Below are 16,557 nucleotides of genomic sequence, written 5' to 3' on the forward strand. Positions count from 1 at the left end.
AAAAATGTTGGATTGTATACCTGGGTTATTGAGCATGGACTTTGTTGTTTTCAACCAGTTTGACAAGACTGTCAATAAGGAGGAGGGCCGGCAATGGAGGAGGGGCGTACCAAAGAGACCATCTTATCACAAACAAAACTGGTTTGTTCCACTTTGGAGTAAGCTGTTGGGGGAAGAATCAGTTTTGTTGTGTGTTTCCTTGACTGATGAAGTCTTCTGGATCGAAGGTGAAACGTTTCAGAACCCAAAAAAAAAAAAAACTGTCCAGATGACCTGACTGAAAAATGTTGGATTGTATACCTGGATGATTGAGCATGGACTTTGTTAATTTAATTGTATATTTAATTAATTAATTATGTTTTTAATAATTAAATGATACACTTAATTGTTATGTATATATATATATATAATGTATTTATTTATTTCATTTAGTCACATTCTGTCCTCCATAAAGAATAGCTGCTGAATTAAAAGTCCCAAATTAAACAGTACCTACAGTCTCCAAACTGTACATTTAAGTAACTCTGGCATTGCAACATCTTCTTTTTTGTTCTAGACGCCACCAGGAGACCAAAAATTGTAACTAAAGCTGCTGATGCATAATCACTGAAGCATGTTATTAATATTCTGCAGTGATTCTGTCACAATTTTTGATGTGCTACTCTTTTGGTAAAACCTACACAAAAATACTGCACACCAAAATATATGGAGAAGCTAAAACATAAGACAGAATAGTGGGCTGTGAGTTTTTCTCGTTATCCATTGTACAGTGTACAGTTCAAGCAAAATTGCCATAGGTGCGTGGTTACCATGGCGACCCTAACGAGCCACTGGGAGCAGCTTTCATTTCTTCTGATCTTGGTTCTTCGGATGCTTCTTATACCGTTTATTGTATGAGGTTGAGTCTGGGTAAAGATAAGTCTTGGTACAGGATGTTGTTTGACTGAGTGGAAGTCTTTAATAAAGCCCGAGTGTGACTCAGTTCGAATAATTACGTCGTTCATGCTGAAAACAGTGCACAACAAAGATTTAAATCTTCGGTCAAGTCGTCCCTTGATGATTATCACCCTTCTGGTAAGTTTTGGTACTTTCCATAATTCAGTTTAATCCTCGCATGGATAAAACGCATTAGTCTGTGCACAATGGAGCAACTGTGAATAAGTACGTTGGTGTGCAGCAAAGAACGCAAAAATCTCATGGAAGGAAACCTCTGAGAGATTTAGGGATGTGAAAAAAGCCAAATTTCCTAACTGTACTGAAATGCTTCTAAATAGGGACTAGCTTTCTGTAGTTGTTATGGAAGAATGCTGTTTTTCAGCTTTTTGGATAAATGCACATTCTGCCACACCAAACACCTCCAGTGCACATTTAGTCTTTTTTTTTTTCAGGTAGATAAGGTTTATGAATATAAGAGTCACATTTTTGCTTGACTGAAGACTCATATTAGGCAGGGTCAGGGTTTTGAAACAAAAAGGTCATGGAGCTACATGGACATGTTTTCTTGTTGCTCTAATCGGCTCAGCCAAATCTTTTCTGTTATGTAAAGCACTCAGTGACGTGTTTTGTCTTTTGTCTGAAAGCCTCTTGCAACAATTTGTGTATAAAATATGAATAACATGAAGCTAAATGATGATGCAGCTGTGACCGTGCATGTCCTTTGACCGTGTTGTGTAGTGACGGTGTGGGTTTGTGTTTACCGTCTGCCCTGGCTGCACTCCCGAGCAGCTCCGGCCCTTGGCAGTGGACCCGTGAGGACAAAGAGGAAAGACGGACACCCAGTACCTGCTGACTGCCTCGTCCTCCACTGACACGGACACCGCCACCTCTGACAACAACCTCTAAGGAGAGCAAAGACAAAAACAGATCAAAAAGCTACATTTAATGTAGCGCCTGAGCCTAAAAATATCCAACAGTTTGTGCTGATCGTAAGCACAATGTCTTCTTTTCTCTGACCCACAGGAGGAATCATGGGGGACGAGGAGGAGGTGAGACTAAAAATAGCATCTTTGTGCTCATTTGTGATCAGGACACATAGTTTCTGTGGGGATCTGATGGCTATTTATAATGGTAGCTTCTGTTCTGGCCCTGTCGCTTTGTGTGTCCATGCATATGCGTAGCTGTGCACCCAGATCTGTAGATTTGACAGATTCTAGAGGGAAACAATGGAGTGCTGTGGCGCATGCTAAATTATAGCTTAGATCATGGCTGAACTAACTTCTAGTCTCATACAAACACATTTTAAAAAAGCCCTAACCTGCTCTAACAACTTCTTTTATCTGTTTTCTAGTATAACCATAACGGAAAAACATTTGCTGTAATCTGATTTATCACATTCAGAACTTTAAGTTGCAGAGAAAGTCTTTGTTGTCAGCAGCACATCCCTTTTAATAAAGCCCGTTCTGAAATGTTCAGAAACCTTGTTGTGTGTGCAGATCAGACAGCAAACACATCCGTTGTGTTTTTGGGAAAGAGATGTGTTGGCTCTTTTTGTGCTGCTGTCTCTGCTGGAAAGGCAAAAAGGACATTGAGGAAGGACAAGGAGCTCTTAAAGGGGAAGCACATGTAAGCAATTTTACCTTGTATGCATCTACCACCAGATCTATGAGGTTTGGCCCCTGGAAGAGGCCTAACTTCCCCAGGTGGGATCCAGGCAGCAGGCGAACCAACTCCTAGAGACGGAAAGAGAGGTTAAAAAAATGATTCAAATTGATCTCTGCCCATTAAAAAAGTCTTTGAAGACAGAGGATGTTGCAGTCTTTGTCCATAGTCATGCAGATTACCTCATACCACTGGTACTGCAGCTTCTCCACAGCAAAAACGGAGTAGATGTGGTTTTCAAGCAGTTTGTCGGAGAGCTGACCCAAGCTGGGATGATCCTGTCGAGGTGGGAGTTTTTAAAGCAGGAGTTTACCTTGTGGTTTGAATGCTTCAAACGGCTGCGTATCAAGTAATACCAGTTTAGTTGTCTCACCATCCTGGTGCTGCCGGTGTAGACATTGTTCTCCAGGTGACAGCGGCCGTCATGTGGCACGACAATCCCACCGAGCCGGCTGTCCAGGGCGAGGTGAGACGGCTGGTCAGTCATCAGAAGCAACAGGCGCTTCGCCTCCGGTCGCCATCCGACTGCATTCTGACCAAAGGTAGATAGATAGATAGATAAATGAATGAATGAATGAATGAATGAATGAATGAATGAATGAATGAATGAATGAATGAAGGAATGAATGAATAACTGCTGAGATGTCATATTGCAGTTTGACACAAGTTCAGAAAAATTGTTTTCCAAGAATAAATGTTGAGATGCTACGTCAAATTTTAATAAAAACCAAAAGCAAACCCTTTAAACTATTTAGATGATTACAACAAAGTCCATGCTCAATAATCCAGGTATAAAATCCAACATTTTTCAGTCAGGTCATCTGGACAGTTACTGTATTTGTGATGAAATGTTTCGCCTTCGATCCGGAAGGCTTCATCCAGAAGGTCCAGATGGCCTGACTGAAAAATTTTGGATTTTATACCTGGATTATTGAGCATGGACTTTGTTGTGTTCAACCAGTTTGACACAACTGTCAACAAGGAAGAGGGCCGGCAATGGAGGAGGGGGCGTACCAAAAAGACCATCTTATCACAAGCAGAACTGGTTTGTTCCACTTTGGAGTAAGCTGTTGGGGGAAGAATCGGTTTTGTTGTGCGTTTCTTGACTGATGAAGCCTTCCGGATTGAAGGCGAAACGTTTCAGCACAAAAAAAGAAACTGTCCAGATGACCTGACTGAAAAATGTTGTATTTAGATGATTATTAAAAGCAATGTGTAAATTAGGCTCTGATGGTCCTTTTGAAATATGAACCCTCATTTAGATGACCAAATCCCAACGAAACTGAAAAAAGCTCAGAAATAAATAAAAGACAAAGTGGAACACCTTGCAATATGTTGGAATAACAGAGAGGAGTGGTGGTGCAGAGATTAAAAGTAGATCTGTGATCAGAAAGTTGCCGGTTCAACATCCCATACTGACAACATAAAAAATTTGGGTGGGAAAAGCCTGCCTCCACCCTCATTTGTCCCATTCTGGGCCCTTGAGCAAGTCTCTTAACCCCCACCATCTCAAGTTCAAGTTGTGTTTATTTGTCATATGCAAGGTTAACACAAGATTAATAGTACAGTGAAATGCATTTCAGTACAGCCCATTCAAAGAAACATAAAGAAACACACATGGGTAGACAGGGTGTCTGAGGCTTTCAGCAACTAAGAGGCACTCCTCTTTCTTTAGATTAGAAAAAGGGAAAACATGACAGAAGAAGAGATTTAAAACAAATCCTATCTCACACTGTGTCCTTGAACAGCGCACAGCGTGAAGTTGTAAACAAAAACTGCACAAAAAAGCAACATACTAACATAACATAGACATACTGTATGTGTGTGGAGTGGGTGGGACAAGCCGCCAGGTGAACGATGCAGCCATTGGCGCCTTCACATCTCCTAGGTTGCTGCACCAGGGAAGGGGCAATCAGGGAGGCCAGCGAAGGCATGAGTTTGAGGGGAAGTATAGTCCGTGAACACTGTCCAGAGGACAACCCCCCCACCCCCACCCCACAGCCATAGTCCTGATAAGAGGTGGTGCAATGGTTATCAGCCAGCGCAGTTGAGCTCTGACACAGGTCCATGTCCTTGGGGAGGGGGGACAGAGCGTCTTGTTTCCATAACATCCAGGAGAAATTGAGATAAATAGCCATCCAAGGCCAGAGACAGATTTAGATATCAACATTTGTTTTGGGTCAGACTGAGCTCTGTTAATTTCCATCTGCCTTTACAGTCTCGCTCGTACATCTCATCTCATGGCGACTCCAAACAGCCATGATTACATACGCCGAGTCGAGCTTAAAACTTCTCCAAGATCTATTCCTTCCCACCATCTGTGAACACCGCCAGAAAGTTCCATAGTCCTGATAAGAGATGGCACGTCTATCAACTGGCTCAGCTCTGATACAGGTCCACAGATAGTTCACATGAGTCTGAGTGTTGCCAAGCACGGCACCTTCTTCACACATGCCAGGCAGCTTAGCAGCTGCTGACGTTTCAGAATTTGTCAATAATCCAGGTGACCACCAACTCCAAAAAGCAGAAATCCTGTTATCATAAATCCCATTATGTACATGAATAGTGTTTGGTCAAGGTTAAGAGGGCTCTCCTTCACCCGGTCTTCTTGTTGAGAAAATTTGATCAATTGCATTGAGAAACCAGCTGACCAGATCCATAGTTTACAATTTGGAAGATATGCAGAAAGAGGCTCTGAAAAAGGTTCACAGGACAAAGAGCAGAAAAAGGAGGAAGCGGAGGAAGAAGCATCTGCCTTGGCTGAGGGCAAGCAAGAAGAAAGTCTTCTGCTCCCTCGGGCGCCGTAGATAGCAGCTCTCTGCTCCACACTGAGGCTGTGGTAGCTCTGGGATCTGTGGTTGCGTCAGGAAGGACATTCTGTGTAAAAACAATTGTCAAGGCTTCGTGTGAAGTTTGTTCACTGTGGCGACCTCTGAAGAAGGGAGCAGCCGAAAGAAAAGAAAACAAATGATTGCTTAATTGTTGGAGGGATATTTAGTTATAAAATTGAAAATAATAATAATAATTAAAAAAACTTCTATATAAAGTACGTTTAAAAATAGTGCAAGCTGCAGTGCTGAGGCAGCCTTACACCTAAACACAGAGACAGAAACTGCACAGACAGTAAACACAGTCTATATACTGTATAAGACCATATGTTACAGCGAGCACCAAACATCTCCACCAGACCAAAAAACGACTCATTTTATTCTGGGAATAAGTTTCACAAATCCCCCCCTCACCCATTGTTAACCTCTTAAATCACTGCTTATCAACAGTCAGACTTACTGATGTGGAAAACCGTGCGTGCTTCATATGTTCAAGATTTACAAGTGTGGTAAAAGGAGAAGAAAAAACCATGCACACTCAAACATTTCATTCATCTGAACTACATTAGTTTCCACGATGATCAGGTCCTTCTGCAAAACCAAATTAGAGGAAAAGCAGCAGAAGTTCCACTATCAGACAGAGAGGCTCCGTCTTCATGCCCATGAATCACTGGAGACAGTGTGAGAAAATGGAAGGGTGTGTGTTCAAGTGTATTTAAGGAAAATCAGAGCTTATAGTAGCTATGATGTCATGGAGAGTCTATTTCTGGACTTGACCACCGTGGTGGTGATTCCCTGAAATCTGGTGAGCCGTGGCCCCCTTCACATGTTCTGACTCAAAGCCCTCCTGCAGCTGTATTGTGAGCAGCTGTGTTGCTCCGGCAGTGATGTCACTATTATATGAGATTCCAGTGTTAACATGCACTGCTGAGTCAGAGGGGCTCCACTACCCCCGGACAAACACCACCTTCCAGACAAGTCCCACCCACCTGACAGACGGCAGCCTGCAGCATGGCGTCCAGGCCTCCTTCAGGTGTATCCATGTTCCCGGAGATGCGCTGGCGTTTGATCACACGCGTGAACTCGCTCATGTTCCCGGTCATGCTGAGGACGTGGTGGAAACCGTGGGCCGGACGACAGTGGATCTCATAGTCACTGGTGACGAGTACAAACCAGACAAAGACCATTCAGGGATGTGAAGTTGTTGTTTTTGTTCGCGCAGAGCGAGAGGACCCCATGAAGCTGCAGCTCTTTTGTGACGAGGCTCACAGAAGTGGACTCATACAGAACAGGACAGCTGGTCAAATGTGTGCAAAAGTTTTAAATCCTCCCCGTTTGTTTGTGTTTTGCTTTCAAGGAGCCGCTCTCTTGTAATCTTTAAGAGTGGTCTAAGTTTTAAAAGCTTTCTGAGAGTGTTTTAAAGTTTTCTCTTTGGACTTTTGCTGCTTTTTATTAAAGTCATTTTCTTTCATGACTTTGTACTTGAAGGCATAATGAGGAAGATAATCAAGTGTACGATAAACAAAAATAAGGGTCAGTTCTAAAAAGTCACTTTACAACAAACTACCAGTAACTAAAAGTAATTTATTTATTTATTCCTAATCCACCAAAGACCTGAAAGTGGACCTGAGAGATGCATCATCCTTCAGCTGATCATCTGCTGTATGTCACTTCTCAGGGAATCACTTTGATTTGTGCTAAAATAATTTGTGTTCAACTGTGTGGTATTTTTCATACGTGCTACTAAAGAAAATGTAACAAGTTGTGTATTTATTACAAGCTGCTAAAGGCCAAAGAAAAACTTTATAAGGCCTTCAGAGGATTTAAAGAACTGTTTATCAGACGAAATGAAAGTCTGGCTCATTGGAAGCAAATATAAGGAAATGAGGGATGATTCAAGACTTTTGCACAGTACCACATGTCCAAAAGTCAATGACTGATGTTCCTAAAGCTCTTGCTGCCCTATTGTTTGTTTATGTTATGAACAAAACTGAAAATCTTATTCATTTAGAAAGGTTAGGACAGGTGAATTATCCTTCTGAACACATTTATAGTAGACGGTGGCAACAAAACTTTAGTAAAAATTAAAAATAAATGTAATTCATTTATTTGAAATCACAATGAAAAACTGTTTTGCTGTATCAAAGTTCATGCTCAATAATCCAGGTAAAAAATCCAACAATGTTCAGTCAGATCATCTGGATGTTTTTGTTGTTGTCGTCGAGACGTTTTGTCCTTCATCCAAAGGACTTCATCAGTCCGAGGAGTCAACATAAACTCAGTCCCACATGCAGCAGACTCCCACTTCTGGGATCTGCCCCAAAAACCATCTTATCACCAGCACACTTGTTGGTCCACTATGAGTGTGCTGCTTGTGGGACTAAGTTTGTTGTGGCTCCTCGGACTGATGAAGTCCTTTGGATGAAAGATGGAACATCTCAGAAAAAAAAGAAACCGTCCAGATGACCTGACTGAACTTTGTTGGTTCTCTGTAAAAATAAAAATGTTATTATCTTTGATCCAAAGTTTAATGAGCAGCTTTGGCAGTTTGTTAAAAAAAAAGAAAAAGGTCATTTCTATCCTCAGAATGATCAAATGTACTGAAGAGATCTTTAAACTTGCATCAGTTTTCATTCCTGCATGTGTGTTTGTTATTTGTGCTTGAACAGAAGCCATTATTTGTCCTAATTATAAGTTTTTCTCATAAATTATGCCCAGTTTTAATAGTCAAAACAGTTTTTTTTTTATTTTCTTTGTTTATTTTTGTATGTTGCTCAGGATCTTCAAGGTAAAAGTTTCAGGGATGAGTGCAGAGGAACATTTTGTGTATCTTTTTATGCCTCAGTTTCTCTAAAATGCCAGTAAAACATGTTCAAAGAAGAACGTTATCTAAGGAATGTAACAGGCTGTGCAGCGTGTGCTCCTCTGTTTACAGCAAGAAAAGGATGGCAGTGGGTTGCAAAGTGAAGATTAATGTGGCTGTGTCACAATAGATAACCCAACCAGCCAAGCCATTTTTCTTACCTGCAGGGGTTGTTGATCTTAGAGGGATGGACATTGATGTAAGGAGAGACGGGTTTGTCCACAAATGAGCCGAAGCCCAGCCAAAGGTCTGAGGTGTGCGCCGTCATACGAAGGGACAGAGCCACGCCGACCGTCTTCAGCTGTGTGGAAACACAGAGAGCACAAACCATGTGAGCAACCGAGAGGATTCAAGCGAAACACAGTTTATTTCCTACTTCCTCTTTTGTTATAGCAATTCCTCATAACAGATAGAAGAAAACTGGGTGGAAAAATCTGTGATGAATCAAAATTAAATAGAAATCTTGGTGATATTTACTTTTTTTAACCAGTGTGTGTGTCTGAGAGTCTTAACACCTACATGGTTGAGGTTTTCCTGCATGGAAGCTGATACATCCACCAGATAGTACAGATCCACGGGATAGCGCTCCAGCTGCTTCACAGCCACAGTGAAACTGGCCTCTGAACCTAAACACACACACATACACACAACATTCCCTTAAATGAATTATTTAATCCCTGTAAATCACTGCAATGCCACTTTAATTGGTGATAAATGACTTATCTGTGCTGCTGATTATCAATGCTGCTGATCCCTTGCCTTTTTGCTGCTGTATTCATACCTATCTGCTCAGACTCATGTTCAGGCTGCTGTTTAATATACTGTAATATTTTACATTATTAGTGTTTAGCTTAAATGTTTTTTAGCATATCGTTTAGTGTACATCTTAGCGTATATTTTAGCGTATATAGACCCTTGTATACTGTCTCTTTTTACACTTTATATTTGTGCTATTTTTGGATGTAACTGGGACCTTGAGTACAGTACAGTACCAGATGTGATGCGAATGACAATAAAGAAACTTGAACTTTAAATTAGAAATTTATCCCAATAAACACTTGAAATGTCCTCAGATCTGGAGATGCAGGGAGTCTTTGATTATTTAGAAAAGTGCTATACAAATAAAATGTTTTACTATTACTATTACCTGGTCTGAGGGTGATGCTGATGTCTTGTGGGGACACTTGTGTACTGCTGAGCGTAGCGCCAACCTCCACCTTGACCTCCGACTGCTCCATGAACTCCAGTTCGCAGCCCCTCCTGCGTAGGTTCTCCGGCAGGTCGCAGCGATGGCTCAGCCCAGCCCCGTGCAGGAAGTCCTAGAGACCCAACACAAGTCTGGATTAAAACATCAAGTATTAAACACACTTTACTGTGTGAATGTTTATGAAGCATTCACTCATGGTGATCCATTTTTCTTTTGTACGTTTTTCAGCATCTTTCTCGTTCCACGATTTTTGTGCTATTTCAATTTTCTAATCATAAATCAAAACATTCGGCTCTTTCAGGACGATCCTGCTATGACTTTTGGTCTTGGTGCAACTTTAGCTTTTTGAAATATTTAGCCTTTTCTGACATTTACAGAAAATGAACTGAGCTCATTTTACTTCCTTCAAATCTTTAGATGTGTTTACAACCTTTTACTGCTCCATTCACATTTTGTTCTGCTTCAGCTTCTTTCAGCTTCCTTCTGCAAATTCAAACTTTTTTCAGCTACTTTCAGCTAATTTCAGCTGGGGGTATTTTTTTCTGCTGTCTTCGCTCCTTTCAGATTATTTCTGCTATCTACAACATTTTTGTGCTTGTTCTGCTCAGTTCAGCTGTTTTTCAGCAAGTTCTTCTGCAATAAGCATTCATTTTTGCAAGAAATTCAGTTTCTCTAGTTAATTAGGAATTGTTTTTTAGATGAGAAGATCACTCAGAATCAAGACAAAGGACCTTCTGAACAAGACCTATCTGAGAACTTCAGTGGTGTCCCACAAGCGTTAAGCCTGAATCTGCTCTTTATGTTGGGTTTATGATGAGGTCATCTTTGTCGCAGCTTCCTGAGCCACGCTCAGTCAGAAGGAGTGAACATTTTAAACTAGGAATGAAAAAGTCCCTCTTTCTTCTGTATCACACTGCCTCCATTCACGTGTGTAATTCACGTTGCAAGGTGAGGTTTCATTCTTCGTTTGCTCACTTTCATTTTGTGACTTGAGCTCTTTGTGAAGCGCAGCGATGATGCCAGGGACACACAACAAGCTGAAAGCACTTCCACTGTTACTCACGTTTGGTTTCATTTTTTGTTTCTTTTCCTTCTTGTTATGTTTGTGCTGGAGTTAAAGAGTATATCAACAGCGTGATGTTAAAAGCACCCGTGCGGAAGAAGGAGTGACACTTATTTGTTCATCTTATTCTAGGTCTGATCTCTGAGTTTCCAGAGAGATGAAATTAATATTTAGCTGATTTTTATTTTTTTATTTGGCACTTTTGTCAAATGTGTTTTGGTGCGCTGTAGTTAGTTTTCAACAACAGCAGAAGCCGAGCAGTGTCACACCTCTGAGCTTCGGAGCAGATTAGTCAGTGTTTGTACTTTAGCCTGAGAGAAGTGCAATGCAGCAGGCCCAGACATAGATTATTAAACAGACTGTGTTAAGAACCTGACATGGGTTTAATGTAAAGTCTGTGAAAAGATCAAGAACTTTCTGCGTAAGTGTAATAAAGCAGACAAATTACCGGGGATTTCTACCATTTTTAGAGTGAAAACCCACCCGAGCATAGAGTCATACAGTCTACAGTAAAAGCTGACATGGCTCTTAAATGTATGACCATGACATGAACCTGAAAGCCAGACTGACTTCTGTTTATAATTTGATTTCCCTGTGGCGATGTTTAGCCCGGTAACAACTCTTAATACCAAAAGTTTAGAGCCTGACTTCCTGGGACTTTCCTTCAGCCGATAGATCTCCATCAGCAGGAACCGAAGGCGTTACGTGGACGCGCATGTACATAAACACTGTTGCAGCTTTATTTTCAGTGCTCGTCCAAGCGTGGCTGTGTGTGCGTGTGTGTGTAGGAGGTCATGGAGGTGATGTTTGAAGGCCCTCACATACTCCAGTGAGCCCAGCCCAGCAAGATGATGTCAGTGACGCTCAGGGCTCAAAGGGTGGGAAAGCACCTGAAGGTTTAACACACACTCGGTGAAAATCTGATTTAATTAGCATGGAGTCACAGTGTGTGTTTGGTGGCTGCAGCGGCACGGTTGAGAAATAGTTAAGATCTTTGAAAGTGGGGTTCTGTGGAAGGCTTAATGAGCAATTAATATCTTACCTGCTGTAGATGGCTCTTTACAACAGACTGAGTTTAATTCTGACCAAGCTTATGAGCTAAAGGCTTGTCAGACCGTCTTCTTCTTTTATAAGTGTTATTTAAAAATGGACAACAAAGTGATGAACTGAAATATAATGACAGGATTCCACCTAGATCTTCCGTATATAATCACATCGTCTACAAAAATATACTGCGCCTTTAAGCAAAAGGCGTTCTTGGCGTCACAACACATAGCTAACAAATGTTGTATACTTTTACTTTATTAGTTTCTTCCTTTGCTTTTTCCGATGATTCTTGAAGTCCCAGTACTGAAATATAACACCAAAAGTATCTTCATCGGTCACCAAAGTTCATGCTCTATAATCCAGGTACAAATCCAACAATGTTCAGTCAGGTCATCTGGATGGTTTCTTTGCGCCTCCTCGGACTGAAGAAGTCTTTCGGATGAAACATCTCAACAAAAAAAAAAGAAGAAAAACCAGAAGTCGTCCAGATGACCTGACTGAACATTGTTGGTACAGCATCTTCATCAATCTTTACCCTTTAAAAACTAGCTAGAAGCTAAACGTACCAAACATGTTAAAAAGACCCAAACAGTAGCTAAATTGTAATAGTAGCTAAAGACCTTTAAGTTTTTTCTGTTAAGAATGACTCTCAGCTACTACCACACCAGGCTTTAGCTCTGAATCTGTAAAAATGACTGATTTGATTAAAGCTTGTTTGGTCAAAACACAAACATATTGTTTGTGAACGTACACTTGTGAAAGATGTCAAGTTTTCTTTAAAAAAAAAATCCTACTTTTTTTAAACATTCAATTAGAGCTGGACAATACGGCCAAAACTTTTATCACGATATATTTCTTGATTTCGGTCGATAACGATTTAATTCGGTATCGATATAAACAATAGAAAAGACTCAGAAAAACTGTACAAATTGTACGAATAAATTTATTTGTATTTTGCCTTCAAAGAAATTTGAAATATACAAAATAAACATAAAACTCTCAACTTTATCCATATTAATTGTTTTAACTTTAAACAACAGCATAACCCTAACACGTGCATGTGTTTCTCTTTTGATGCAGCTGGGGCTGATGTTTCAGGGACACGTTGACTCAGACTTTTATTGTGCTTCATCTTATGACTCTCGTCACATTCTATCGAGTGAAACAAGCTAGATGTGTTGCCACCGCTAGTCGGAACGACTCTCCGACACATTTTGCAGCACTGAAACCTGCACTTTATCGGATCTTACCGAACCACTTCCACACCGTCATGTCATCTGCTATCTCTTCACTTGTTTGTTCAGTTATATTCTGACGGTCATGGGCACTCATTTTGAAGCGAAACTACCACGTGTCGGAGCTTAGCCTAGCCTAGCCTAGCCTAGCCTGCTAGCGCTGACTCCTTCGAGCTGTGGTGCACGTCACCACGCACTTACATAGTTGTGTCGCGGCTTTTTCTGTTCAGGACGAAACTGAAGCGGCCGCTTCAACCTGAACAGAAAAAGAGATGCTTCAATGGAACACTGTAATCCTACTGAAATATCAAAAATGTGCTTAAAACTCATATTACCGTTATTGAATAAAATTATATCGTGAGATATATTGATATTGAATTATTCTCCAGCCCTACATTCAATATTAACCTGTTTTAAATGCTGACAAATAAAAGATTGGCTTTAATGCAAAGATGTACACTGGTAAAAGAGCCAGTATAAAACTTGATTAACTTTCCTAAAAAGTCTTCATTAAAATATTCATTTTATTTATTTAAAACTTCTTTTGCTTGTTTAATGAGATGGAGGCAGATTGACGTGGTCAGAGCGCTGCTGTTGGCTCCACAGGCACATTTTGTCCATGTGTGCTCTGAACTCAGGCGCTCCAAAGAGCCATCTACAACAAGTAAGATATTATTTGTTCATAACCTTTCCAGATCTCAACTGTGCCTTCATGGTTTCTCAAGGCTGATGCAGGGGGTGAGCTCTTCTCACACAGAAGAGACAGATAAAGACAAACAGGGGCAGATGCAGTGATATGTGAGGGTGTAGAGACTAAACACACGGCTCCGGCTCTGAGAAAACATGCACGCAAACGTTCACACGCACGGTCACAGAGAGCAGGCTGCTGAGCTCAAACATACACATATTCTCATTGGCGGATGCCATGAAAGCTGTGGTGCGTGTCATTTGAGGAATGCTGCTGAATGTTTGCCACGTTCCCACTGTTTGCTTTATTTCCTTTTTGTCTGTCACAGACAGACGCCAAGCCCGTGCACACATTCCTACCTCCTTGAAGCACCAGGAGCACTGAGGTCCACGTCGGAGGCAGTCCGCGCACGAGGTGACGCCGGGCGACCAACATGCACCAGCCCCTGCTGATGTACGGCAACAAAAACAGATGAAAAGATTCAGGGATTAGCATATGAAAGAATGTGTGTCAACACTCATTAGCCATGCAGCAAAGCCTCTGCAGACATTAAGATCTCATTTATACGTTTAACGATGGAAGCACCACTTGGCATCTCAGATGAGGTTCTTCAGAATATTAAGGGGTGTGCATCAGCGTGGGAACAAGTGCTGGAGTTGCTGGAGTGGTTCAGCGGAGCTCTGCTGAATGTGTGTCACTGATATTCCAACAGAACCACTTTAAATACCAAGGACGTTGCTTACTGGCAGACAAAAGGAGCAGCGTGCACCTCCAGCTTCCTGTCCTGGGATTAATGATTAACTCAAGTCATTTGTCTGCTTAAATCGAATTTTCCAGAGCAATTGCAGTTGTTCACAGAGCTGGAATGTCGGACAGAGAAAGCGTGCACGTCTGAGCATCATTAACAGACCTCATTAGCAGGCCTCGCTGACACAATTAGCACTCTGACCTCTGTTAAACCCCTGCGGATGGCATGTGGTGAACTTTTTATTCAAACTGATAGATAACCGGGAAGAGGCTTTGTATTTGCTGCAGCAGTGTTGAAGAGTTTGAATCATAGAAATGATGAGCATTTTGGACAGGTGGACAGGTGGACAGGTGGACAGGTCGGTGAGGGATTCAGACTGAGTGCTGGCATGTAATCAGTTTTAGTCAAACGGACGGGAAACTCTTGACGAGGGTTATTTTAGTGGTGGTTTGTCAGGACATTGGATTTCAGTTCAGCTTCATCAGCATCCAGTGATGTAGTCTATGTGATATTCAGGTGTACGGAGTAAATCCACTAGAAAAGCTCAAGAATTTCAGTGTACGCACTTCAAAGTGCCCAATGATACGTGACATATCATTAGACACGTGTCATTAATATGTTAAACAACAGTTAAACGTATCAATGACAGTCTATCTGTGTGCAGCGCTTTGCTTTGATGCTGTTTTATAAATTCTGTAACTTTTTAATACAAAGCCAACTGTTGTACAAAGTTTGTTGTTCATTTATTCAAATATAAGCATCAGGGAATGTTGGAAATGTTCAATATGTTTAAAAATCCCAATAAATTGACGATTACTTGGTTTCTAAGCACAGCATACAAAAATGTAGACTACACGACTGGACCAGACTAATGAGGTAACTTGAATAGTAAATTGATGGATTCAGGACTTTCTAACACTCTTGTATCATCACATGTTTCACTTTAAACCACACAATTAAAATCTTTAGGGAAAATAACATTTTAGACATTTTCAACCGGAGGCACATTGTAAATGGACTGTACTTATTAGCACCTTTCCATCTACAAAGTAATTAAGACACTCAGAGCTCTTTACCTGTGTCCTCACTGACCCATTCATACCTTTACAAAGACTAGTCACACTCATGGACACACATCAGAGGCAACGAGGGGTTCCGTGTCTTGCCCACGGACACTTCAGCATGTGGAACTGAACCCCCAACTCTCCCACTGGAGGACGACTGCTCTAACCACAGCTGGATGCTGCGCGGTGGTTGAAGACTCACATTATGTAACTGGTCCCAATGAGGCTCCACTCACCCGCACTGGAAGCTTCAGCGCAGAGTGCGCGCGCCACGGCGCAGCAGAGCAGGAGGACACCCAGAGGAGGAAGACCGGAAGTCATCCTGTCGGAGATTCAAGAGGAGCCGAGCAGCTGCTGGAGGACGAACCGGCTGAAACTGAGCTCCGTGAGTCCTCCGCCGCAGGAACAACAGCCACGGGACATTGTCCTTCACGCTCTCCCCCCTCCTCCCCCCCCTGAAAACACCCCCCTCTAATCCCGGGGAGGTATTCACATCCCCCGGGTCAAATGAGCTTTATGCCGCCGGACCACGAGACGTGAAGCAATAGTTGGACAGCGGCTGTCTCACACAGTCCCTCCATTTACTTCCAGGTGTGTGTCGGACAATGGACGCCCGTCCCCCCCTGTCTCCCCCTCTGTGTCTCGGGGCTGCCGGGGGAAAGTCTGTCGCAGGTACCGAGCGGCGCTGCGTTCAGGCTCCGAATCCAGGAGTGAGCGCGAGGTGACTGACTCTCAGGCAGGCGGATGCCATGGCAACGACGCCGGCAGAAGAGGGGCGGGGCCAACAGTGAGTGAGTGAGCGAGAGAGAGAGAGAGAGAGAGAGAACTAGGAGTTGTGATGTGGTGCTTTCCAGCTGGACCGCGTCCTTGGACTCAGCCCTCGTGTCTCTGCTGCTTCTTGAAGGGAGCAGGAGTTCTCTCAAGGAGTCTGCTTAGTTAAAGGCATACTCCGGCCATTTCGACCTGAAGTTCTGTGTAGAAGAACAAGCAATATCTTACCTGTTGTAGATGACTCTTCAGACTTTAAAGCCCTTCAGGCAAGAACTTTATTTTTTTTACATCACTGTCGGCTTCACGTTATATTGCTATTTCTTGAGGATTATTCTAAACTTTCTGCAAGATTTGACACCAGCTTGTACCAAAATGGCTGGACATGTGGCTCGGAAAGGAATTATGGCTGTCCAGCAAATGCAAGGTTGCTAGTTCAAGCCCAGGT

The 16,557-nt window shown here is 42.1% G+C and overlaps 1 protein-coding gene across 1 annotated transcript in view; it reads right to left on the reverse strand.

Moving 5' to 3' along the window:
- The window catches only part of itgb8 (integrin, beta 8), a 23,083-nt gene extending 7,421 nt beyond the window's left edge, over nt 1–15,662 (reverse strand). Inside the window, exons 1-10 of the mRNA XM_037693613.1 lie at nt 15,578–15,662; nt 13,889–13,977; nt 9,437–9,608; nt 8,809–8,915; nt 8,451–8,590; nt 6,416–6,581; nt 2,972–3,130; nt 2,781–2,876; nt 2,577–2,669; nt 1,663–1,838 (exon numbers count right to left, since the gene is read on the reverse strand). Of these exons, the coding sequence (XP_037549541.1) occupies nt 1,663–1,838; nt 2,577–2,669; nt 2,781–2,876; nt 2,972–3,130; nt 6,416–6,581; nt 8,451–8,590; nt 8,809–8,915; nt 9,437–9,608; nt 13,889–13,977; nt 15,578–15,662 (1,283 nt within the window). The remainder of the gene's footprint in view (nt 1–1,662; nt 1,839–2,576; nt 2,670–2,780; nt 2,877–2,971; nt 3,131–6,415; nt 6,582–8,450; nt 8,591–8,808; nt 8,916–9,436; nt 9,609–13,888; nt 13,978–15,577) is intronic.
- Between the last annotated feature and the right edge of the window lie 895 nt (nt 15,663–16,557).

This window comes from Nematolebias whitei, chromosome 19 (genome assembly GCF_014905685.2).
Source record: "Nematolebias whitei isolate Nwh7 chromosome 19, NemWhi1, whole genome shotgun sequence".
In the NCBI taxonomy this organism is placed as follows: domain Eukaryota; kingdom Metazoa; phylum Chordata; class Actinopteri; order Cyprinodontiformes; family Rivulidae; genus Nematolebias; species Nematolebias whitei.